Raw genomic sequence first — 14631 nt, 5'->3', positions numbered from 1 at the left:
GAATACTGTATTTTTCAGATAGAATTTGGATATTTGACTTTGTATTGATGGAATGACCATATATATATTCTCAAATTTCCCTTTCTAGAAGAAATTCATAGAGAAAACCAAATATTCTGTGGAGATTAAAATTTGATTTTTCCACATATTAAAAAAGTTACTATTATCAAAAGGTCTCATTCTGTAGGGAAGGGTATGAATCTTAATAGAAATAATGGTTTCAGTTTAAAGTATTTAAAGTATTAAAAATTCTTTACTATCAGGCATAGAGATTTATCTCATAATCCTGAAATTATTTATATTATGATCAATCTTTTTACTTTATTGTCATTCCCCTACTATTCCTTGTCAGTTAAGCAAAAACATAAAAATAGTCAAGGAAGTTTACATCTTGAATTAGAATCACATTGGCCTGAATCTGACTTGCGTGAAAAGAAAATTTCAGAGATATAAGCTTCCATAATATACTCTGTAGAAGCAGCCACATTTCAGTTATGTACATGTACTCTATAGTCAAATTGTTAGGATTCAAAACCTGGTTCTACCTATACTGGTCAGCTGTACAAGTGTAAGTTATATTAACTGTGTTCTTTCATTTCCTTAGCTGAAAATAAGAGTATCTAGCTCCTATGGTTCCTAGGAGGATGAAATAAATCCATATGTATAAAGAATTCAGAAGAATATCTAGCTAGTCAAAATTTTGATTTGTTCCGAAGTATTTTTTATGTTATATGAGAATTTCCATAACAATATAAGTGTGCATAACAGTGTTATGTATATTAGCATGTGCTAAAAATGCTACTCCTGATTTTCACTTCATTATAAAAGTAAAATGTTTTCATAGAAAATTTAGGAAGTACAAAAACAAATAGAAGTGTAATAAAATTTTACCAAGTTTCACCATCCAGAGGCAACTATTGATAATATCTGTAACTATAGTTTTTCCATGAATTTTGAGATGTTTTAGTATCTAAATAATATTCAAGTGGAAAGGGGTGGATTCGTTATTTATACACAGCACACAGCAGTTATTTTGTTAAAAGCTTTTGAATTCTGAGAAGAAGCAGGCATCACACTTTTGGCTAAAGTAGAGTTTAAAAATATTTTGTCATGTGAAATAATCAGATTATGAAAATATTAAAAGATTCCAGGTTCATATCTCACAGATTTAAAAAAATGTCTTTCTTACTTTCTTCATCAGTTAACCTCTGCGCCGCTGGCAGAAAGTGGCTTTGAGGAATTTCCCAGAATAATTTTATTCTGAAATTAAATGCCAATAGGTCTATGCATATTACAGAGATTGACAGAATTTGATATGATGTGTAAATTGGGTATTATTAATAGAATTCAGTTTAGTTTTTGTATATGTTATTGATTCATATTCATTCCTCTGTATTATTCCTTATCCTAAAACAAGTCTATGCTTTAATTAGATTTTTGATGAGTGGATTCATCATTTTTTGTACTATATCCCGTTACATTTTGGCTAGGAATGGCATGCTTTACTGCATTCCACTGTGACTACACATGTGGATACCTTCCAATGAAAATATTAGTTTACATGCTTTTCCCAGAGTATGTAAACGGATTTTAAAAACACTTAGTAGAGGTACTGTCTTTTGGGTGGAGAGATTTTACTGTAAATAAAGCATGTTAAGATTAGATTTCCCCAAGGATCTTCCCAATCCCAAATACCACTTGTTTAAATGCCCTTATTTGTACACTAGCCTTGTTAATAATTATGTCTTCCTAGCTCCACCATTGCTGGAGAGATACAAGGAAAAGCACAAGAAATTCTAAACCCACACAATGGAAAGACTACCTAAAGGATCAGAAGCGATTACATCATTAGTTTGGGACAAAACTATAAATTAAAGAAATTAATATTTAAAACAAATTTAAAATTAATTTGGGGCAATTAAAATTTATATTATCTTATATATAATATAAAATTTATATTATCATGAAGTTAGTCAATTAAAGTGGTTTTTAAAAACAAATCTGTGTTGTTTTATTTTCATTTTAGGTGTAATATATATGTATATATATTTCAAATATTTTATTTATGTATTTGACAGGGAGAGAGAAAGCACAAGCAAGGGGAGCAGCAGGCAGAGGGTGAGGGAGAAGCAGGCTCTCCGCAAAGCAGGAGCCCAATGTGGGGTTTGATCCTAGAACCCTGGGGTCATGACTAGAGTCGAAGGCAGACACTTAACCGTCTGAGTCACCTAGCCGCCTCGTAAATATTCTCTACAATTTGAAATATAGAAAATTATAAAGTAAAAAAATGAACAGTTTCATAATCCTATCTCCCAAAGATAACTCTGGTTAATTGTTTACCCTATATGCATAGACAAGGTCTAGATTTGTTTATTTTATTTGTGATTCAGAATAATAACCTTCGCTAGCTCTTTTAAAACTTGATTAAAAGTTGACAATGTGGAAAGAAAGCACTTACTTCTAGATTTTAAGTGATGGTGGGTCATACCACACTATAATCTAATGGAAGTAGTTCTAGAAATCCTAAAATGACTAAATAGTCATCAATTTTTTAAAAAATCATAAAAGCAAAAATCATAATGTTTTTACAGAGTGACTTTACTTTAAAATCACATATCAACAGAGTTTAGGGCATAAAGATGCTTGATAAATAAGTGTGCATGACATTCAAATGATTTATGTGAAGTTATTGATGATAAAAAGAATTACCAATAATGTATCAGTCAGGGTTTTGAGAGGAAACTGATGGTGTATAATTGACATACAAAAACCTATTAGTATCAGGTGGCTAACAAAGGGACTAATATTGAAAATGTTTTAATAAAGGGACACTGCACAGAGATGTGTGTAGATCTTTTAATGAGCTCTCACCGTGCACATTCTAGATCTTCTCTGTTCACAATTTCCTAAGTTCGTTTAGCTCAAAGACTTCCCGATTATCCTGATTGAAACTCGAAGGTTTTTTTTTTTTTTTCATTTGTCTTTTCTTGTTTTCCTCCCCAACTGGTTCTCCGCTCTTTTTACATCAAGGCAAACTTAGAACCCGAGGAAAATGGCTAAGACTTCTTCTCAGTCTGCACTACCCCCCAGGCTGAGAAGATTAATTTCTTGGCATAACCAACTAATTGTGAAGTTGTGCCCTAGGCCCATTCTCATCTTCTTGGCTTTCCTCAAATATCATTTTTCTTTATATACCAAGCTTTTAAAAATTATATTCTGTTTCTGTCTCCTCTCCAAAATCCCATATTCTCTGTCCTTTCCCATTAAGAGCCAGATGCCTCAAAGAAATGACACTGAGTAAAATGTCAGACTGGCTAAACCCTGATCTTATCGTGAGGAATATTCCTCCCCTTCTGAAAGCTGAAACTTGGAGCTCTCTCTCTGATAGTTTTTTCAGTTCCCTTACTATCTACCCTTTTTACTCATATACCCTCATTTACTAAATTGGCCTTTTTTTCCCTAACTAGAAACTGTCAGGAAAATGCATTGTCCCTTCAAAAATGTCTCTTCTATCTTCAATATTAGTTATTAATACCACTCCCCCAAACCAGATTTGAAATCTTCAAGCAGTTTTAAAAAGTATAAACTTTTTAACTTGTTCCTTGATCCTATTTATTTACTCAGTTAGGTAGTCTTCGTGGATCTGCTCTGAGAGCCTTTCCCATCCACTTACTTCGTTCTACTCTCTCTCTCTCTGCTTCTTTAGTGTTTGTCCCTCTGGGGGCAAACAATGGAGAAAAATCTCCATTCTAGATTTTATTTTATTTTTACTTTTTTAGTTGGGGAGGGGCAGAGAGGTACGGAGATAGAATCCTTTTTTTTTTTTTTTTTTTTTTAAGATCTTATTTATTTGACTGAGACAGAGAGATCCCAAGTAGGCAGAAGCAGGCAGAGAAGAGAGGGGGAAGCAGGCTCCCTGCGGAGCAGACAGCCTTGTGCAGGACTCAATCCCAGGACCCTGAGATCATGATCTGAGAGGCTTAACCCACTGAACCACCCAGGTGCTCTGAGAGAGAATCTTAAACCTCCAGAGCAGAACCTGACTTGAGGCTCAATCTCACCGAGGCTCCATCTTAGGAGCCTGAAATCATGACCGGAGCCTAAATCAAGAGTCTAGTGCTTTACCAACTGAGCCACCAAGATGCTCCGACCATTCTGGATTTTAAACATTAAATATTCATACCTATGAGTGGTTTGTTTGTCTTTCAGGATTAGGACTTACAAAATAAATTGACTTAGAGTAAAGTAGGAACTTTTTAAAGATCAGTACTTTACAGTTTATTGGGTGCAACTGTAAGAACTCATCTTAGCCAAGCCATCTTGGTAATTAAAAATTTCTGTTATTTTTGAAGTACTGCAAGAGGATTCTGAGTCATACACTGGATAATAAAATGTTAGAGCAAACATTTATTCACTTGGGTAACTACTGTGTTTAGATGGAATTTTCTTAAAAACTCTTCCCACTCAATTTTTTTGATCTACTTATTTTTCTCTTGTGCACTAGTTATGATAAAGGGCAACTTTAAATATAGTTTCCTTTGTGGTAAGTTCCTTTGCTTAGTTTGTAGAGTTAACAAGGCTAAGGACACTGGTCTGATTTCCCATTGGATCAGTTATCATCCTGCTAGTAGTCTGTAGTTGCAGACTGTCCTTCAAGTCATGGCCAACCATTTCATAAATGTGATTCATGGACAACACAAAGAAAAGGATTCAGAATGTCTTGGGAGCAAGTCATTCTGAAACAAATTAAGGCACATCCTCCACCAGAAATTGTTCAGGATTTTTGTCATTTCGTATACAAGTAACATACATACTCGTAATAATATACAAGTATTTAATCTCCATAATTTGTTGCAGATTGCTTCTCTCTGGTTCCCAACAGTGTTAGGGGCTATAGTTTTTCATCTTCTTTCTCTAGTCCTTAAGCTGGATGGCTTAATTGAATTTACCAGAAGCAGGGTGTTGAGATGAAAAGAACTTGGTTTTGGAATCACATCTTGTGATTTACTCTGTCACTCATTAGTTGTGTGCTCTTGGTTAAATATCGTAATCTCCACGTTTCTGTTTCTTTTGAAAAAAATACCTACTTTATATGGTTGTAAGAATTTAAAAAGATAATATACATAAGTCACCAAGAACATAGTACACAGTGAATGCTCAAGTTCTCTACTTGTCTTTGTGATACATAAATAAATGTAATCAGATTTGGAAAGCTTCATATGGCTACCATTTATTCAACATCTACTGGGTGTCCAGCATGCTGCCAGTGCTTTATATATATCATCCCTACTCTTCACAATAACCTCCAAAAGTTATTCATAATTATTTCCCAAGGATGAGGGAGCTAAGTTACTGTTGTCTGGGATGCATGGTTATCACCTAAGCACATTATACAGTACGTTGGGGATGCAGGGATCTTTCTAGGTAAGAGGTTTTTAAGCAATGTAGTTTAATAATTACCTGGAGTAGGGAAGAGAGTGTTTTTTTAAAAAGGCAGGTTCCTGGGGCTCCCCTGCAAGGATCCTGGGTCTGGGTAAGTCCCAGAAAAATGCAATTTTAACAAGCTACCTACGTTACTTTGATGTAGCTGGTTTTTTTGGAGGACTCTTGGATAAATGTATCTGGATCATACCTTAATTTGGCTTTTTAAATTTTCACTCCCCCCCCCCCTTTTTTTTTAAAGATTTTATTTATTTATTTGACAGAGAGAGATCACAAGTAGGCAGAGAGAGAGAGGAGGAAGCAGGCTCCTCGCTGAGCAGAGAGCCCGATGTGGGGCTCAATCCCAGGACCCTAGGATCATGACCTGAGCCTAAGGCAGAGGCTTTAACCCACTGAGCCACCCAGGCGCCCCAAATTTTCACTTCCCTTTAAACTGCAAGAGGAGAAGGAGAATTCAAAGGCAGACTAGCCTATATAGACTAAAATTTGAATATGCTAAGTAAGCAACACTCCTCTTACTCTCAACACTTCAAGGTGCTTACCCCCTGGTGAAATCTCCATATACTACCTGCAATTCTTGATGTCTTTATTAACCCTGTTTAACTGGGTTCGTTTTAACTGTATCAGCAGCAAACATGAAGGGGAGTAGAGATGGGATCTTTACAGGGTAACTCTAGCCACTGCCCTGCAGAACCATCACAAACTGATTTCTTGCAACCTCCATTTTCTTAACTACAAATGGGGATGACATTCTTCTTACAAAGTTTTTGTAAGGATCGCCCCACTGTCTGGCACTTGGTAAGTATTTATAAATGTCACCGTTATTATTTATTCAATTTTGAGGTGAGGTGTCAAACATGATAATTAAAGTGCTGCAGGGGCACCTGGCTGGCTCTGTTGGTGGAATGCAGGACTCTTGATCTCAAGGTTGTGGGTTCCTGCCCCACGGTGAGTGCAGAGATTACTTAAAAAAATAAAATCTTAGGAAAAAAAAAAAAAAAAGTACTCCCCAAACCAGCTTTCACACTAAGAAACTTTTCCTTCCAACATAATCTTTCTGAGCATGTGATGGATGCTATGGAGCAGAGCCATCCAATGAAAATATGGTACTAGTCACATGGTAATTTTAAATATCTTATTATGCATATGCAAAAGAAAACGGATGAAATCAATTTTAAGAATATGATGTATTTTAACCAAAATTTTCATATCAAGACTTTGCAATTTAGAGGGATTTTTGAACTTCTATCCCATCTCAATTTAGGTATTAACTTTTCAATGGTGAAGAGAAATGTAGTCATACGTTAAATTTGTGTCTTAGGTATAATTAAGTTTTGTTTAACACAGTGTTTTCTTTAACACAAATGTTACCCTGCTTTAGTTTTAAAATGTCAATTAAAATTATATAAAATAAAAAATTCAGGGCCTTCGTCATGTAGCCATATTTCAAATGTTCAATTCCCACACGTGGCTTAGTGGCTACCATTTTGGTTGGAGCAGTATTGGACCTTCTCCTCTAGAAGGCTGTTGTACATCAAGGGAATTCATGGACCCCGTGAAGTTCATCCTTGCTTTATATGCCCTTTGGTTAAAAATTGTCCTTTTCACTTCTTATAACCCAATTCACAGTTTTAAAAAAAAGTCAACAAATTACTTTCCATATATTCACTGCACATCGTTTAAGTTTGTTTATGAGTAAAATCCTCGGGCTAAATCCAGCAACTTTACAGAAACTGAAAAGTGTGCTACTGTTTTTTTTGGACTTACAAAATAAAGAGGATATACTGGTTGAACGGCTTTTGGCCCTTGCTCTCTATCCCCGTCTTCTGGAATGATCACAGAGCTTGACTTCTAGTTATTAGGGTTACCGATTTTCACTTTCCTGACAGGCAAACTTCAGGGTCTGCACTTCTTGGGGTACGGAAAGCTCACTCCAAAAAACAGGCAGTAGTCGCTGAACTTGCATAGCTAGGGATTTATCCAAAGCCCTCTTCTATTTTTAGCCAGAACAACTGCTTTCCAATTCAAAGTTTCTGGAGAGAGAAATGCGTCCATTGCAAAACAGACACGCGGAGCGTACCTCTGCCAGGTACTGCTCGAAATCCCCTGACTACCCCCACCGAAACTCGGTAGCTCCATTGTTTTCCAGCACTGGCTTCAGCTCGCCTAAGCAAGCCCGCGCGCCAGACTCCAGCGTACCCTGCTCCGCCCGTCTGGGGCAGCCCGGCCGGGCCGGGGGCGTGGCCGGGAGCGGAGCGGGGGCGGAGGGGGGAGCGTGTCTCCGCCTGGGGGCGGGGTCGGGGAGTGCAAGGAGGCGGAAGTTCCCCGGGCGGTGGGGACGGCGCACGCACCCCGAATCACTTGTCAGCGCTAGTCGGAGGCGGAGGCAGCGCCGCGCCGCGCCGCAGTGGAGGTGAGTGACCGCCGGTCGGGGATGCGCTGCTCCTCTATCCCGCAGGGAGGAGGGGGAGAAGCGGGCTCCCTGCGCCCGGTGCGCGGAGGGAAGCCCAGCTGGGGAGCAGGAGGGGGCGCGCCTCGCGCGGGGACGGCTCCTCAGGTGCTTTCTGGAGCGGCGGAGGTGAGAGTGCCGCGTGGGAAGAGGAGCTCCCGGGGAAGGGCGGCGCGGGAGTGGGAGCAAGGCCAGAGGGCGAGCACTGGAAGTTCCTGGAGCTCGGGTCGGCCGGGACGAGTGTGGCGGAGGCAGGGACGTGGAGCTCTGGGGCACCCCCGCAGCGACCCGCGGGCCAGCCGGCTGCCGGGAGTCGCCGGGCGTCGCCGGGCACCTACTTTGGCGTCTGGGTACACCCACCTCCTGCAGGGGTGTAGGGAGCGAGACTAAACGGGAAAGGCGTGTTGCTGTTTTTTTGTTTGCTTTCGCGCTGAGAAGTGTTTATTTCCTTCCAGGTACTTAAAATTGCGTACCTGTTTGGGGAAATAGCCGGGCGACCAGAAATAAAGCTTGTTTAAAAAAAAAAATCTGTCATAATCGCCAGATTTATTAATACTTGAGTACTTGTTGGGGCTTTTGTAAGACTGTGCGTTCAGTGCATTTGACAATAAGTGGAAAAAGGGAGGGCGTCTGGACAGGGCAGAGCTAGGAAAGAAAATTCGTGGCTGCGTCGGCTGGGTAGGTCTAGGGTGTGATCGCCAGATCCTATCCCAAGTCCGCCTTCCTGACGGTTGAGGACGTCGGACCTGCCAGCCACGGAAATAGCCCGCTCCGGAGCCTTATTTGGCAAACAGGGCTAGGCGTGAACCTCTGCTGGAAAATTTCGTGTCGACTGCTTTCATCATGTGCCTGTGGCTTTAGTTCCTCAGCTCTATCCCCATTATCTCTGAATTTGGGGAAAAAGAGAATCTAAAGATACTGCTCGTTAATTTCAGGCCCTTCTTGTCACTTTGGGTTCTCCTTTCCCCCTTCCCATTCACCGAAGAAGCCGGCGTAAAAGCGTGGGAAATACCAAGCTTCCTTCTCAAATATTAAAGCGGAGACATTGTTTAGACTTTCCCTAAGAGAAAACCCCAAACTGTACGGGAAGGTCCAACATTTTCTTCGTGTTTGAAAGCAGAATAGGCTGCTCACTATTTCTCCCTGCTTAGTATTTTAGGAGGAGCTTGGGTACTAATAACCAGATGGGGGAGACCTGGAAAAAGCCAGTAATAATATTACCATTGCATAGGGATCAGAATGTTTTAAGGCAAATGAAGCTAGCAGAGAGAATACTAGAAATGACAGTGGTTCTGTAGTGTGGCTGTGACCTTGCCAGTAAATTTTAATAAATGAGGTCAAGTTATGAAGGGAATTCCCAAGTAAAGGGAAGTTGTATGTACATGGTTTGATATATAAATTGCATACATTTTCTTGTAGGAAACAGTGGGTCCAGAGGAAGTTGAGCCTAACTTTCACATTGTTCTCTTGATACAAGTTAAAGATTAAAAAAGGAAGGGGGAAGGCTTCCTGTGAAATATCTGTTGGCTTTACACTCTTCTGATTTGTATCATAAATGCCAACGTCAAAACAGTCTTTCTTTACTAGTTCTATGAAAATCTTTTATTACAGCGGGAAAGCAGTTAAATTATGTGTGACTCTTAATTATCTTACTATGTGGTGTTCATGTGTATCTAACAGTTTGACTTCTGGCATGGCCGTTGGGTCTTTTTAGTGCACTGTGTGTATTACATCAGTACTGAATGTGTATTAGCCATGCCTGTGGAAAGCTCATTTCATTTCTGGGTAGGTACTGTACAGATTTTTCATTGGTTTAATTTTTCTTTAAGGACCAGACTTGAAAGTTTTGCCTCATTTTCCCCTTATGAGAAGATGTAATCTGTTTGTAATATTCCCAGTGGTTCACATACCTACATGTGCCAATATTAATTTGGTATAATGGGATCAAAGTTTTGAATGGTTAAAAAAATGGAAAAATATTTTAAGACAGGTAATATAAGGTAGTGATTTAGTCTAACAGCACAGATTTTCCAAGGAAGTGTGTCTTCAACAGTTTTTTTTAAAAAATGTGATTTAAAATGATTAAATTATACATCCACTATATTTTTAACACTTTAAAGGGCAAAATAATATTGTTTCTTAGTATTACATTTTAGAAAATACCCATTTCTCCCAATTTCGCCCACTATACATAACCATCATACCAACCAATACCAAACTCAAAGTCATATTTTTAAAAAAATCCTATAAAAGTAAAACCATGAGAGTCATTATGAGTGCACTTACAGCAAAACAAAAAAGAGCACTGAAGTGCTGCTGCCTTTCTAAAGCTCCAGTTCCCTTTCATGCATTGACCTTCTATTTCTACCCCATTTAGTCAGTCTCATTCACTGTGTGGTTAATGCTCATTCTTTGCTTTGCTTTATGTGATGTGTGTAAAAATAAGAAGCAAGTTCTCACTGAAATATCACTGTGCTGCTAGAGGATTGCCCATCATTGTCTGTCTAAAGGAAAAGTAAATATTGCTCTAAGTGTTGAAAATACCATGTCCTTATAAGAGGAAATACAAATTGTCATTTATGATTGGAGAGAATAGTTTTGTGCATTAAAAAACACTTTAAAGAGCATGAGTGAGAGTCTACAGATTCGCAGTCCTTTTCACATTGGAAAGTAACTTTGAATTTAAGGACTCCTACCAACTGCAGGCTAAAGAATGCATGCGGTAGAAGGTAGGGGAAAATCATTTCGAATTAAACCTGAAATAAAATCTTATTCTTTCTCCTATGTGTAATGAAGTGTTATAAAGTACTTTGAGTTAAAGTCTGTATGCAAGAAGCCACAAATTAGACTGTCGCAAGTTATAGAACTGATCAAATGTCTAGAAATAGATTCTGATGCGGAATTTTTAGACCATGGAAGTTGGCATCAGTTTAGAAATTGTGTATTAGCTCATAGATTCCTATTCCTGAAAAGACTGTAATGAGAACTTAATGTAGACTTATCCTCAGTATCTTCTCATACCCCCGAAACAAAATACTGAACATAATTTAGTTGAGTTTATATTAAGTACAATTAAATAGGTAATGGGGCTTCAAATAAACATTTTGTTAACCACCTAATTTTCTTTCACAGTTTCTTTCGTTTTCTGAGATTGGACTTTGAGCTATCAGAGCCATGAGCAACTACAGTGTGTCCTTGGTTGGCCCAGCTCCTTGGGGTTTCCGGCTGCAAGGTGGCAAGGATTTCAACATGCCTCTGACAATCTCTAGTGTAAGCAAACTTCACAGATTTTATTACAGATGTTCATTCAGTGCTTAATCCTGGAAACTTCAGGGCTGAACTGTTGAATTCTCTGGATAACCTGTACTCATTACAATTGCTTATGGGATTTAATCTTGGAAAACTTAGTTATGTATAATAAAAGATGTGGAGGGGAGGTAATTTAGCAAGGATAATTGATTTCAGTTGAGCTTATTTTCGGTCTCCCCCATCTTATTAATAAGGAAATGGAAAGCATTTAAATAGGGGGTAGACTTCAAATATTTGAACTGTCACTAATTTGGGGAATCTTAACCTTAGTTTCTTTATATGTAATATTAGAAGGCTGCACAATGGGATTTTCATTGTTTCTTTCAGCTCCAGAAGCTGTTAATTAAAAACTGTTGATCAATATCAAATAAAATGACTGTTTTCGGTGTTATTTCCTCCGCTCACTTTCTGGTGAAGGTGATAGTTAACAGTAAAATTGCCAGAGACTGCTTATGTTTGAAGAGAGATTTAGGGCTTGGATCTCCTAGATAGTCAGCTTATAAATAATTGAGATTTTGTTGTTTACTACATTATTGATTTAGTTTGAATGTATTTTGTATATACAACTTAAGGATATATTTTCATGATGATGATGGTGTTTTTTTGAGGCATGACATATGTCAAGCACTGTTTCTCCTTGCTATTAATTGCTTGTATAATGTTCCAGAGGGCTTTTTTTTTCTTAGTCAAATAGGAATATCCACTCCCCTTTTACTTATATGAGCATGTTATGCACACTGCTCCGTGTCTTTTTTTCTCAATAATTTATCGTGGAGAACTTTCCCTAAAGGTTTTTGTTTTTGTTTTAAGCAACTATGTAGAATTCTCTTGTAGGGAAGTAACGTACATTTAACCAGTCCCCTATGGAAAGGCATTTATACTGTTTCTAGTATTGTTATTTCAAACAGTGCTGTGGTGGATACCATATATGCATAATTTTTTGTGTGTATGTATAAACACAGTTGACTCTTGAATAACACAGATAGGAACTGTGTAGGTCCACTTATACAGGGATTTCTTTTCTAATAAATATATATACAATACTGTAAATGTATTTTCTCTTCCTTCTGATTTTCATTGTTCTTTTTAAGATTGATTTTTTTTTATTTTAGAGAGAGTGAGAGAGAGCACAGGCAGGCTTGGGGAGGGGCAGAGGGAAAGGGAGAGAATCTCAAGCACACTCCCCACTGAGTATGGAGCCTGATGCAGGGCTTTGATCTCAAGACCCTGACATCATGACCCAAGCCAGATTCAAGGTTCAGATGCTTAACCAAACCACCCAAGCACTCCCTTATGATTTTCTTAATATTTTTTTCTAGCTTACTGTATTATAAAAATACAGTATATATAACATGAAAATATGTGTTAATAGATTCTTTGTTATCGATAAGGTTTTCAGTGAACAGTAGGCTATTAGTATAGTTAAATTTTGGAGGGAGTCAAAAGTTATATGTAGATTTTTGACTGTATGATGCAGTCAGTGCCCCAACCTCCATGCTGTTCAAGAGTCAACTGTTTATGTGTGTGTGTGTGTGTATACACACGCATATCTATGGACACATATATATACAATTTCAATAGGCTGTGTCAATTTATACTTTTGTGCAATGCACAAGAATACCTTCTATTACTCCCCACCCCCAACAGCCTTGCGAGCAAACTTTTGGATTTTTGCCAAGTGTTTATAAGTGCATCATCTCATTTATTTAATTCTCCTGTCAACCTGTGAAATTGTGGTACTATACCCATTGTACAAAACTGTGCTATGAGCTCGCATGACTGGTGTGGAAGACCTGGCTTTCAAGGATTTATGTTATGCTGCTTCCCTAATGATAAATTTTATCTATATATTGTTTCTTTAATTAGGTGATTTCTCTAATCAGGAGTTTTGGAGGCTGTTGTTTAATTACATATGTGTGTGTGTTGTGTGTGTGTGTAGACACATACACTGCTGCTTATATATACACACACCTTAATTTTGAAAGATAAGTTTGTAACGTGTGAAAATAGCTAAAATACAGCTAATCCCAATTTACTAATGAAGTTTTCCTTGTTTCTTGTCTGTGGATTTTTTAAACAGTTTATTTTATTTTATTTTTTAAACAGTTAACTTTAATTTACCACCAATTTCTGTCTTGATTCCAGTTAATCAGATTTTACAAGGAAATGCATATATGTAATCCAGCCTTTAAGTTTTAAGACTTCATGGTTGGATGAAATTTTAAATGGAAAGCATCCATGTGAAAATGGGTCTTACGATTTATTCGTGTTTGAGCAAGGCAATTTTTTTTCTCTTCCTGAAGATCTCTTATGAGGAAAAGAATGATACCTTACTATTGTCTTGTTTTTATGTTCTGTTAACATTATTTATATTAAGTTTGAATATCTTACTTTATAAATAATGGACTATAGAAGTTATTGTTTAGTTTAAAATGCATCCAGTTTTGGTGGGGAAGAAGTCCAGAAACAAATTGACACCTAATGAAACAAACTAAATCATCACTGTGTGGTTTGGTAGTAGAAATGCAAATGTGATGTGTAAGTTTTGTGGTACCATGCCTTTAAAAGAGTTTTCTGTGCTTTAGTTTCCTGGCAGACAATTTGAGGCCTAGCTCCATGTTGTGATGCTGATAAAACAGAACACTGTGTACATACATATGTGCCCTCCCTTGGCACAGAAGAAATGCTTTCCTTGTGTAGACAGAGTGCTAATTAAAGGATTTTGAACATACTGATTAAAAGAGACTATGGTAACAAAGCTGCTGAGTTATTTCTGTTCTCTTACAAAAGTCTCTGCCATCTCCTGTGACCTTTTTGGGCCTTGTGCAGTGGGGCATGCAATTCATTCTGGACTGGAGAGGATGGGAAGGGGAGGGGAGGAGAGAAGGGAATGTTGGCTCAACTGTGCTGCTAGGCTGTTGGCTTTCATTGTAGTTACTTTTAACCCCTTGTGTGGTTCAGTTCAAACATGCCTATAACATTGCCTAATAAAGATGTGTGCCTAATAACTAATTTATATTGTTGTAATAAGATTAGTAATGTTACACCTCATCTTACTTAGTTCTCTAGTTACATTTATTCTGCCTTAATTATGTAAAATTATTGGGAGATATTTCTGTGGTCACTAAATTGTTTAATTAATGTGTCAAGTAATTAAAACTTAACAGCATGCCTTAAAACATTAATTTAGGGCTTCTCATATTAATGATAGGTATGAAATTATTAGCAAGGTCGGGTGCATTGTATTCTCTTAGCTCTTATTTTTTACAACAATAATATTATAATATTAAGAAGAAAAAATATTTTGAGACTTGCAATATCAAATGCCCTGTAATTATGGGTAACGTAGGAGTTATTTTTTTTACTTAGAGTCTACTGGAATTGAAAAAGAAAAAAAAAAATCACAAGTTTGTGCTTAGCTGGGAAGCTGC

The 14631-nt window shown here is 37.6% G+C and overlaps 1 protein-coding gene across 4 annotated transcripts in view; it reads left to right on the top strand.

Moving 5' to 3' along the window:
- The first annotated feature begins 7761 nt into the window (after nt 1-7761).
- Nucleotides 7762-14631, top strand: part of PDLIM5 (PDZ and LIM domain 5) — a 204400-nt gene continuing 197530 nt past the window's right edge. For all 4 annotated transcript variants that reach the window (XM_044224465.1, XM_044224464.1, XM_044224467.1 and 1 more), the window contains exons 1-2: nt 7762-7855; nt 11024-11161. In XM_044224465.1, coding sequence (XP_044080400.1) covers nt 11066-11161 — 96 coding nt within the window. In that variant the 5' untranslated portion in view covers nt 7762-7855; nt 11024-11065. The remainder of the gene's footprint in view (nt 7856-11023; nt 11162-14631) is intronic.

This window comes from Neovison vison, chromosome 11 (assembly GCF_020171115.1).
Source record: "Neovison vison isolate M4711 chromosome 11, ASM_NN_V1, whole genome shotgun sequence".
Classification (NCBI taxonomy): domain Eukaryota; kingdom Metazoa; phylum Chordata; class Mammalia; order Carnivora; family Mustelidae; genus Neogale; species Neogale vison.
Note: the sequence above shows the minus strand (reverse complement) of the source record. Positions and strands in the feature narration are given on the sequence as shown.